We start from the raw sequence: 12,107 nt of genomic DNA on the forward strand, positions 1-12,107 counted from the left end.
CGGGGCCGTAAGTTCAAAGCTTCTAAATCAGTTAGCGGGAGTGGCAGTGGCAGCGAGACAAAATTTTCAACTGTGATACCACGCAAAGAGGCTTCCAAGGGATACACTTGGTATGCTATCCAGAGCTGGAGGCCAAGCTTGCAGCATACATCACGGAAATATGTGATTTGAAGTGGAGACGAGTAGTAAAGCTAGGCAATAAATTTTTGTTGCCGAAGGCATCCAACGGTATGTTTCTTTTTCGGGGCATAAAATTCTAGGGGGGGGGGGGGTCGACTTAGAATCGTGTAAATACGGTAGTGTAAAGAAGAAGAGGGTCTTGCCCTCGAGCCATGTGGTCTTCGCCTTGTTAGCGCACCTGGCTGGTCTCGCTGATCAGTGACTGCTGTTACGCCTTCTTCAGTTCTCAAGCCTTGTAAAAATAAGCCCCCACCTTACATTAGTAGTTTTTAAATACATGCACTTCAATGGAAGCAGCACTGGGGATTCGAGAAACTGTGTAATTATGGAGGAATTCGCAACATGGAGTTTTGTTATACAGAGGTATAGCTGTACGTTCATACTTTATTTCAGATTATAATGTAAGATGCGTTCTGAAACTGGTAAACCGGAAAAACAACTCATGCACTGATGTCAATATCGTAACTAAGTTTGAATTAACGCAAGTAAGTTTGATTCTGCTATGTTTCTGTGTTACTTTGTAATATGTTTGCATGAAGCATGTTATTTTATTTTGTGCATGGTTGTCATTTACTTATACAATAATGTCATTTTGGTTTTCAGTTTTTTCGTTTCCGTTAAAATATAATGTTGGCTTTGCCTTTGCAGTGTTCGTTCATTCTTTTAATGCATCATTTATGTTGATATGATCACTGCATTTTGCCATACTTTAAGCCACGGCCTGTTGCCATGCAGGCTGGGGACTTGATCTGCCCCAATGGCAAATTGATGGGTGGATACTGACCGGCGGCCCAACGGGGACGCTCCCTTGCGCAGCAGGCTGCTGGTGCCTCCAATGGGAGTCGCCGGACACCCTTCCGACACTGCGTCGTCATTCTCCGTGGCGGCCGGTGTGGCCCGACCTGTTGGCGTCGATGCCCGGCTCCCACCATTTGTGAGCTGGAGGGGGATGAGGGCGCAGAACGTGGCATTGAATGTGACAGCAACAAACGCATGGACTCAGAGAACGGTAGGGCACCAATGCATAGCCAATTATTTTTTTATGCTGATTTCAAATAAACAATCACTTTTCTGATATGTCAATTAGCTTCCAAGACATTTAACATTTTCACTCCTTTGTTCACAGAAACAATAGAGAAGAAAACACCACTAATCAGAAAACTATTATTAATATGTGACAAGATAGCATACAGTATATGGAATACAATGTAGGAACTATTGTAGAATTTTGATGTAGGGAAAAATGGTTTATGAGCCACTTAGATTAGAAGGCACAAAAAAATTGGAAACAAGAAAATTAGAAATCTGTTCCCAACATTGTATAGCTTAATCACTCATGAGCACACTGAAATAAACATGATCCTTTATCTGCCCCAGATGTGAATATAGCCTTCTCGTAAACTAGCAAACTGTCAAAAATTTGTATTTCGAGAAAACGAGAAAAAGTAAACAGCGATGAGGTTTATTCTGCTCGTTTACACCTTATAAAGTTGGATTAATGGCCCAGAGAGGGAATTAGACCGCATGATGGAGATGGGCTGTAGGTTTCCAGAATGTCATTTTCAAAAAGTCTCTTCGTACTTTTCGTAGATTGTACTTATTATGCTTTCTAGTACCTAGCAAAGTCTCCGTGTGAATTTTGTGTAGTGCATTTATTCTTTCATTGTTCCCACAAATTATGAACAATTAATTTCATTTATCTTCTCAACTAATTAGCCAATTGGAAAAATAGTAACATATTTGAAATTGGTGCAAGAAACTGAATCAGAATATGCCAGATTTTATCAAATTGGTCAAAACTTGGAATAATAGCTTTGAAAGCCATGTCCCCTCTTAGGAACATAAAGAGTACATTCACGAACATTCACGAACATTCACGAAGAGTACATGTTGGCTTTCTACACTCAAAGACCCTACCGGCCGCCTTGGACGTTGGGCCTTGCGCCTTCAGGAGTACAATTTTTCAGTAGTTTATAAGTCTGGCCAGTTGCATCGAGACGCCGATTGCCTGTCCTGTCATCCAGTCGACTCGCCAAGTCAACCTGAATGTGACAATGATGCTTGCGTGCTCTCTATTTCTGATTTCTCCAACATTCGCCATGAGCAACGCCAGGACCCTCAGCTTCGCGAAATTATCAATCGCCTCAGCACCGATCGCCATGACCCTTCCCTTCATTTGTTTGTGCTCCACGACGGCACCTTATACCGGCACAATATGCGACCTGATGGCCCCGACCTTCTACTAGTAGTCCCTCAGCACCTACGCTCAGCCGTCCTTCAACAGCTTCACGACGTTCCTACAGCGGGTCATCTAGGCGTCTCTCGCACATACGACAGCGTGCGCCGTCGGTTCTTTTGGCCAGGCCTATATCGCGCAGTCCGCCGCTACGTAGCTGCTTGTGACCGCTGTCAACGCCGGAAAAAGCCGTCAGTTTTACCAGCTGGACTTCTGCAGCCAATCGTCATCCCCATAGACCCATTTTCTCGATTGGGTCTGGATCTTCTAGGGCCTTTTCCACTGTCCGCATCGGGGAACAAATGGATTGCGGTGGCCACTGATTACACCACACGCTACGCGGTCACTCGAGCAATACCAACCAGTTGTGCAACTGATGTCGCTGCTTTCCTCCTCAACGACGTTATACTCGTCCATGGAGCTCCCCGCCAACTCCTCACCGACCGTGGCCGTTGCTTTCTGGCTCGTATAGTCGACGAGATCCTACGGCTGTGCAACGTTAGTCATTCTTTCAAGACTGCCTACCATCCACAAACGAACGGGCTTACCGAACGCCTTGACTGGACACTGAAATGTTGTCTATGTAAGTTTCCGATGACCACCGTGACTGGGACGTAACGCTGCCATTTGTGACATTCACTTACAATTCGTCGCGTCACGACACTACCTGCTACTCCCCCTTCTATCTTCTATACGGCCGTGAACCTCTGCTTCCTTTTGACAGCCTGCTCCCGTCTGTCACCACTGCCAGCTCATATGCTCGTGACGCCATAGCCCGAGCTGATGCTGCCCGCGTAGTTGCTCGCAACCGACTCGCAGCCTCTCAGCACTCCCAGAAACGTCGCTATGATTCCTGTCATCGCAACACCGAGTATTCTTGCGGCTCTCTCGTGCTGCTTTGGACTCCAGCTCGCCGCGTTGGCCTCTCGGAAAATCTTTTGCCCCGTTATACAGGACCCTACCGTGTATTACGACAAGTGACACCAGTGACATACGAAATTGCGCCCTTGCATCCCGTCTGCCATGCCTCTACACCACGCACCGAGACGGTCCATGTTGCACGCCTAAAGCTGTACTACATGGACCCTGGTTTGGACGCTAGTACGCACCAGGACGGTGCTTTTCAGCCGGCGGGGTAGTGTCACATTAAGCGGTGCATACGCATAAGGAAAGAAGAAGAAGACTCTCGTGAGTTGGAGAGAAGACGACGTTCAACAGCTTCGGCTGGTGCCTGCAGAGAACGTCTGTTTGAAAGCCTTGTCTTCGGTGTCCGCCCTCTGCTACAAGCTGAACTACTAACAATATCAACCAATTTCTATGCTCGTGAAGACCGACTGCGACGGGAAGTATCGAAGCCTGTCGGAGTTCCTAGTAGCAGAAATGCTCTAGCGCAATGGTAGGCTAGGGCTCTTACTCCATTTCCGCACTATAAACCGTCGTCTGCCTATAGCTCACCGTGCGGCTGTTGGAGTTCCGGATGGGTGCCCTGGGCGACCGGTGGTGTGGTGGCAGGCAGGCACTAGGGGGCAGCTCGAGGCCGAAGGGCCGCTGCGGCAGTTCGGCGGGGGGTGCCCTGCCCGGTGGCACAGCGAGCCCGTGTCGGCGCAGCTCCTCCATGGCCTCCTGCAATGCTTCCATGGCGGCGTCATCGTGGTAGCCGAAGTCCTGCTCGAGACGCGCCTGCAGGAAGTCGATCATCTCCTCCATGCCCATGCGAAGCAGTGTCTTGCGGTGCAACCTGAGCAACGTGTACGACATGGCCGTCAGCACGGGTTCCCCGTCCATCACGTATGCATCCCAGAGGCGTAGCGTCAGCGTAAACGGCACCCGGTCCAGGAAGCACTGGAAGAACCACTTGAGCGTGTACAGTGATGTGTGCATCTCGTAGCGGTCCAGGTGACGCTTCAGCTTGGGCAGCAGTCGGCCCAGCACCCGGTCGTGGTGCTCCTGGAACCGGCGCAGCTTTGGGAAACCCTGGATGAAGAAGCCTGTGCAGCACACACACAAACATCCTTCAGCATCACACCGGGTGCTTACGTCCCAAGGAAACACTAAAACACACAACTTTGACACCTATCTAGATATGGATTTGGTTGTGGTTCTCTGAACAAGCTTGTGAGCCTTAATTGTGCTTGTTTGGATTGTTTGGTTTGTGGGGCTTAACGTGCCAAAGCGACTTAGGCAATGAGAGACGCCACATTGGCGGACTATGGAAATTTCAACCACCTGGGATTCTTTAACGTGCACTGACATCGCATAGCACACGGACGCCTGGCTTTTCATCTCCACCGAAAAGTGGCAGCCGCGGCCGGGATCCTATCCTGCATCCTTGGTCACAGTAGTGAAGCGCCCTAACCGCTGCACAACCACGGTGGGGCTCAAGTTTAAGTAAGCTGCCATAATCAGGGTGATGAAGTTAGAGGGCACAAACTGCGATGCAATGATGTTTGCATCTAGTTAACACAAACCTGAAAATTTGTCAGTCTCAATAATCGGAAACTTGGAAGAATGGCAGCCTGTGCACCCAGAAACACTGACAAGATATTTTTGTCCAAAAACTAATAATTTCCTTTTTTCCGAAAGTGATACAAAGTTTCGGAATTAGTAAAGCTTGCGCTTTGTATTGCACCCTACCCTGCCAATCAAAGCACCTCAACTTTGTCTTAAAGACATCACTGACCTTCTTCACAGGTGCATTTGTTTTCAGGGGAACCTCCTTTGAAGCATGCTTGACTCTACAAAACACCCTATGCCTATACCTTCTTTTTTTTTTTTTTTAAAGAACCCCCTTTTCTGCTATTAGACAGGGATTGTAGTACTTTCACCATTTTTTATGAAAACATTTTTCCTTTCCTTACAATTCTGTGATCCTTTCTACCGACTTCTAGTTCCCACCTGTTTTTTTAACTAGCTGCCAGCCTTTTATATGCAACAAACGGCTTTATTTTGAAAATACACACAAAAAAAATGGGGAAAAGTTCAGAATGCAGAGTTTAAATTTTGGACAGAAGCAAACACTGACTCCAGAAAACCTTACTCTGAAGAGCATGAGAGAATGCAAAGACCTTGGCAAAAAAGAAGATAACATGCGTCAACTAGTGGCTGGACCATCTAAATGAAAGCGTGGCATTCAAGCGAATGTCCACAAAAGGAGAAAGAAAATAATACACAAACCGCACATCATCATCCTTACATACGGTACGACCTGTGGGGGAGCATTTTGTTGCAAAGCTGTTGTTGTTCTCAACAGCTTTTTTATCTGGAGACCCCCAACGACATGTTGGAAATAAATGATGATGATGATGACAAAAGGATACTGCTTAACTCTTTCCTGCCCATGCCTATTCCGATCGTTAGCCCACTAATAATGGTTTTACGATTCGAATTTTCCCGCTTTAGAAGAGCTTCTGGACAAGTTGCGGCTGCCAGTGGGGAAATAGAAGAACCCTTCTTTCAGTGTGTTGGCCTTGATTTTAATCTTTTCATCCTGCTGCGCACGTTGAGACGGTTTCCGGTGTCAGGTGATAGTTGTTCCTTGTGCGCATCATGGCATCGACATCGCGCGTTGGCGCCCCTTGGAAACGGAGCGTTTTTGCGGATATCGTCGCATCTAAAAGCTCGTTTTTGGATGCCGACAGAAGCAGTGACGATTCTGATGACTTCAGCTCTTCAGATTTCAGCAGCGACGACTGAACTGCATCAAATCAACCCGGAACGTCAACGGCCATGCTCCGGTAAGTGTCGGATTGTCCTCCGAAAAGTTCCACTTTTGCTGCACACTAATAGAAACAGGTGAGAATGATCTTAAAGCCATAACTGTTATGTGCAGGGTCTCAACATCATTCGGGCGGGACTACTTGCCGCTGACAGTGCAGAGAGTCGTGTTTTTGACAAAGAGAGAGCTAGGGGTCCACCTCGGTGTTGCGTGCCGGAGTTCCGCTCAGCGCTACTCAAGAGCCATTCGTGCGATGGCACGATCGTCACTAGGTGTAACATTTTCTTTTGTAACTTCATTACTACTGTATCTAGACAGTTTAAATTTACTACATGGTTAGACCAGTCCCTGGCCTATAAAATGTATATTTCCAATTTTCTTACTTAATGTTTTTTTTTTGTGAAGGAATTTTGATGTCTTTGTGCGTTTTTTATTGCTCACTACATTTCTTTTGTGATTGTTTTCATTTTTTTTGGCAATTCTTGAAGACATTCTTTTTGCTTACTTTCATTGTAAAGAGAATTTCCTTCTCTACAATTTGATACCAAACACTCCTAACCACGCAAGTTTTTGGTAAAAAAAAAAAGTTTAATGACACCACCCAAAAACTACTACTTTTCCCGCGGACAGGAAAGTGTTAATGGCTCAATATTTGATGAAGTTTTCGCCTTTTTTTTTTTTAATTCCGATTAGTAATCTGCTCATATTTGCTAGTAATAACGGGAGGTGATGGGAAGAAAAGGGTTAATTGCAAACTGCTGTAACCAATCTGGAGCTAAAAATGCTCACACTGATAGCCTAGTGCTACCCTCTGGCATCAAGCAGAAACTTTTTTTACAAGGTCTTGGATATGATAGAATTCATAGGCATGTCACAAAACCCTCAGCAGGGCACTTAAAGAAGCTGCGGTTATTGTGCAGGGGCCAGTGCGAAATTTCCTGCATAAGAGTTTAGTGCATGGAAGTCTAACCGTCTAAGTCTAAAGCTTAACCACAAAGTCTAACCGGCGCACCGTTCGCCGCTTCGTCGAACTTGGGTGTGACCTCAACAGGCCTAGCATAGCAACAACTTACCCATAGTCAAACCCTTGTATAGAATAGTATGTTCATATGCACCCAATTGCCACAATGACGGACTGTCCACCCTGGTGGTCATGACTCGACCTCTGACTAATGCATAAAGCTAAACCAAAGACAAATCAACAGCTAATCACAGGTAAACCATGATTTTGCACGTCTTACTCAATTTAACCTTTGTTAAAATGCTGCTAACCTACTACCTTTTTTTTTTTTTCTTTTATAATCTTGGAATGACGACTGCTGCTGTACATTGGGACGCTGGACATAGTGAGGCCATAGTCAAAGAGCTTTCTTTTGCCCAGGCGACCATTCCAAAAATGAGGGTGTACACGTCTGGAGGAAATGAACTGAGCTGGCTCACCATGCATAGCATGTCTCTCATCCGTCATGAGTACGGATATGGCCCAGAAGGCATCCTGCAACAACAAAAACAAAAAAAGCCCGAAGGGTAAAGAGCAGACTCCACGAGAGGGTGAACTGATGCAAACAAACAGCTTCTAAGCCAACTGGCGATTCTAAGCCAACTGGCAACAATGCCACTGGGACCGCAGTACGGCTCAAAGTGCACAATGTACTTCGGATGTGGGCCCTGAAGAACATCCACAACTGAGAGGACACCAAACTGTACTAACACAAGAATAAAAAGAGGAAAGCTAGAAGTTTTCACTTGGTCCGTTAATGTTTGGTGGCTGAGAAGGACGACGTAACATGCATTCCAGTGTTACATGCACGTCATAACCCATTTCTAAGGCTGTGGGTCAATGGGAACCAAACAAGATGAGGGGGAAGACAGGTCTACTTGTCCAAGCGTTGCATAGTAGACTGAGGCTCCCTTTCAATCCTCGTTTGGTTTATTCCAAATTCAAATAAAGTACATTTGACTAAAATTCTGCAAATAAAGTCGTGCACGCATTGCCTTGAGTGTTCAAGCACTGGAGTCGTTTGAACACCAAGGGGTGCGCACCTTTGCGTGACTTCAGTGTTTCATCTCACCTCCTCATTCATGTACATGAGCAGCAGGGCAGCAATCTGGCTCATCCCTTGGCAGTAGCCCACCTCCTGAAGAAGGGGGGGGGGGGGGGGGGAGAAAGAGAGAGAGAGAGATGATCAAGTAGCGCAATATTCCCCAGTATGATCAACCAATTCGCCCCCGTGTTTGCATTGTTGGCCCAAATGAGAGGCTGCCAGTGAAGTCAGCAACATCAAAAAAATGCAACTTGCCCAAGAGGTCAATGAACTTCAGGAGAGTAAAATTAGTGTGGGTATACAGTCAAACCTGCTTATATATAACAAACTTGTAAAATGTCCTCGATTTTTATTACATCCAGGTTTCAGTTATATGCAGTTTTTGCATGAGGAACCCAAAGGACCGTGCACAGCAAAAACCGAATTAAAAAATTATTGTACGAAAAACCCCACTGAAAGTATTTAAAGTAAATCAAAATTATTCGAAGTCATAGAAGCGGTGAAAAGCTTCGCGATCGCGCCGAGAGAGAGAGCGTGGTGCATCTGCAGCCTCTCCCTCCGTCGCGGCTCGCGCAACGAGTCTACGAGGGAGTGGAGAAAGCGGGGGTGGAGGAGGAATCAGTCTGGGGAGAGCGTGTGCATCCCCATTATCGCCGAGCGAGAAGGCACCTGCACCTTCAAGCATGTTCCCACTCGCCTGCCAGCGTTGCCCTAGGAAACCAACACTACCTCCATCGCCAACGCACTGTGCTATTCTCGCTACCGACGTGCGGGAGCCCACGAGCGTGGCAGCGATGGATGCAAACTGTTTGCCCCTTGAATTTTTCCTTTGTTCTGTTATTTTTCGCTGCTTCTGAGCTTGCACCAATGTTCTTAGATGAGAGTCTCTCATCTAAGAACGTTGGCATGAGCTACTGTAGTGCCATGTTCCGAAAGCGAAAGCAGCAGAGACTGCTGCATTTTCCACATAAAAGCAACGTCGGCAATGAAATATGGCGTGTTATATCTACTGCGGTTGCTCGTTGCTATCGTAGACGTTCCTCTTGCGTCAGTTCATGTTTCACCGTCCTGTAACTTGCGGGGTTTTGCGAAATATCCAGTAATTTTAGCACTAGCTAAGAGAAAGTCGGCGCCACGAGTTTGTTATATCAAGGTGAACTTCTGCGACATGTTCGTTACATGGAGTTTTGAAATACACGCACTTCAATGGATGCAGCATTGGGGAATTAAAAAACTTCGTAATATCGAGGAATTCACTATATGGAGGTTCTTTACATTGAGGTTTAACTGTATTCAAACCAAAAAGGGACCACTGATAATGACACATGACGAGCGAACAAAAGGTAAGAGGGAAAGCAAAACTCTCCTCGTCCCTGCCCCTTGCTCACTGTCATGGATGAGCGCAAGGCAGCACTCACCGTGTTGTAGACAGAGTATGCTGCTAGGACGTGGAACAAGGCCTGCTGCCTGCAAGGGAAGCAAACACCAATAGTAAATGAAAGCATCACAGAAGAAATAGCAACTGTACGAGGGGAAATTCAACAAAAGTAAACTCTACAGCGACTTGTATGGCAAGCTGCTGCCATCAGGCAGCACGGTGTCCCAGAAAGGTACCAGTGTATAATCAGCTACTCCTAGACTACTTCAGGAGTAGCCAAATCTCTGAGTAGACCATATCTGCAGCTCAATTGTCTGTGCAACGGGATCTGCAAGATAATGACAGTGAACTTCTATGACCATTATGCATTTGCCGTTCAGTCTCTCTTCTTCGCTTACTTCATAGATATGTGTACAGTACCATCCCATGTCCCCTTCCACTGACCATTTCTTCAGTAACATTTCGATGGTTACATAACAAACTTAGTTTCACATGAGTCAGTGGTACTACACTCGGACATTCAATCCATCTGTGCTGTCTCGGGCCATATCACTTTGGGATGATCTTCCTGGCTTTATTGTTTCCATAGCTAACAGCGACACATTTCGCGACTCGTTGTTCAGCCAATCAAAATTACACATGATTATCGCTGATTTCCATTCAATTCTCATCCTGTTTTATGTTTTTTTTTTCTGATGCTTGCGCAGTTTGCCATTTTGATTTACATTTCTCCGTTAAGCTTTACAACATTATTTTAGGTTGCGTTTCATGACTACTCTTTTTTTTTTTTTTTGTTCCTGTGCTGCATTTTCACATGTTAAGTTTTTGTATTATACAGTCGAATCTGGACATATTGAACCCGGATATATCGAATTTTGGTTATATCCAACTCACGAAATATCCCCTTGAAAATCCCATGTAAAAGTATAGGAAAGGCGTGTTATATATCGAACTCAATTTCACCGGTCGTTCGATATATCGAACTCTGCACCACGCACTGGAAAGTGTGCCTTTATCAAAGACGATCGCATCACCCTCGGCCGTTTGCTGCGTGACGTTTTCAAGCCTCGCGCGGAAGGAATGATAGGGGACAGGCGACGGCTGGTCTATGGCAGCGCCGCACCCATTCCCCAAAGGCGCGCGCATCTGCGGTTATCGTTTCCCGCGCGCCAGCACGTGACGTTTGCAAGCCATGTGCGCAAATGAACCACAGAGAGCTGGTGGGAACGAGAGGGGAAAACGCGATAGAGCGAAGCGCGAGGGTGAGCCCATTCTTTTGCTGAGCTATTTCTCTTTTTCTTTCCCTGCCTTCGTTCGCAGTAGCACGCGCTACGCATGCGCCAAGCCAGCTCAGCCCGTTTTCAGACAGAACGTCGGACACTTTTTCCAGCGTGTGTTGCGAACCCTCTGTGCGCGGCGGCTGACGTGCTATGGCACCTGCGGACATTAAGAAGCGGCAGAATTTTTTTTTTTTTTGCGAGAGTCGTTCATTCTTATTGTTGTGCTGTACGCGTGGCATAGCGTAAGATATGGCGGCTGCGCACGTTAAGAAGTGGCGGTTTTATTTATTTATTTTTTTGCGGGAGTCGTCCATTCTTATCGTGGTGCTGTACGCGCGGCGTAGCGTGAGATATGGCAGCGGCTTTTTTTCTTTCTTTTTTTTTTTTTGCGGGAGTCATTTATTCTTGCATGTATGAATCAACGAAAGCACGCGATCAGCTGCGATTATGAAACTGGCTTTTAGCATTTCTCGCTTCAAACAGCATTTAGCTATCACGCTTTCCAATGATTTTGTGGCAGTGGACTACGCCCGCGCCCCCAAGCGCGGCGAACCAGGCTTGTGCAATCAAGCCATCACGGGCACTCTGCCAAGTTCGCTCCCCACCTCCCCACCACGGCAGGAGCTATCAAAAGATAAACACGCATCTTGGCACGCTGCCAAGAAATGAGCTGACGACCCAAACAGAGTGGCGCGCGCCATCCACATGAAAGCGAAAACGCTTGCAAGCGATTTCTGCTGCGGCGACACACACGAAAATTTGTTTTGAGCTGCAGCGGTGGCTCGAGCGGCGAGAGGGACACAGTTCCAACAAGTTAGAAATTTTTCGCTTGTCGCTGAGATCGCTCAATCGCTTGCCTGTGAGCAAGCTGGCCTTAACGCTTTCTTTCTTTTTCTTTTTTTTTTTCATATTCTCGAGTGCAAAAGTGGAGGATGGGTTCATTATGGGAGTGGGTTGATTACGCGACAAATACGGTATTGTTGTTTCGCATCGTAAGTGCCGTTACAAGTCGATTCCTGTATATCAAATTATCAATATATCGAACTATTTCGCGATATCGAGTTCGATATATCCGGGTTCGACTGTACACTGTATTTTCGGATTGTTTTTGAGCTGTCATTTTATATCATTGTCTGTGTGTTTCGTTAGTGTCTAATATTTGTTTCTTTCTATTCTGTATCAATATGTATACATTTGTCGCCCCCCCTTACTCAATGCTCCTAATTGGGCCTGTAAGGTATTCTGAATAAATAAATAAAATCCACAAGGTGAA

At 46.3% G+C, this 12,107-nt stretch overlaps 1 protein-coding gene across 3 annotated transcripts in view; it reads right to left on the reverse strand.

Moving 5' to 3' along the window:
* Nucleotides 1-12,107, reverse strand: part of LOC146174618 (USP6 N-terminal-like protein) — a 96,623-nt gene that overhangs the window by 23,490 nt on the left and 61,026 nt on the right. For all 3 annotated transcript variants that reach the window (XM_084583782.1, XM_084583784.1, XM_084583783.1), the window contains 5 exons: nt 9,595-9,643; nt 8,204-8,269; nt 7,572-7,626; nt 3,872-4,404; nt 965-1,119 (listed from right to left, as the gene is read on the reverse strand). In XM_084583782.1, coding sequence (XP_084439908.1) covers nt 965-1,119; nt 3,872-4,404; nt 7,572-7,626; nt 8,204-8,269; nt 9,595-9,643 — 858 coding nt within the window. The remainder of the gene's footprint in view (nt 1-964; nt 1,120-3,871; nt 4,405-7,571; nt 7,627-8,203; nt 8,270-9,594; nt 9,644-12,107) is intronic.

The sequence above is a fragment of the Amblyomma maculatum genome, chromosome 11, assembly GCF_055883805.1.
Source record: "Amblyomma maculatum isolate TAMU_Amacu chromosome 11, ASM5588380v1, whole genome shotgun sequence".
In the NCBI taxonomy this organism is placed as follows: Eukaryota; Metazoa; Arthropoda; class Arachnida; order Ixodida; family Ixodidae; genus Amblyomma; species Amblyomma maculatum.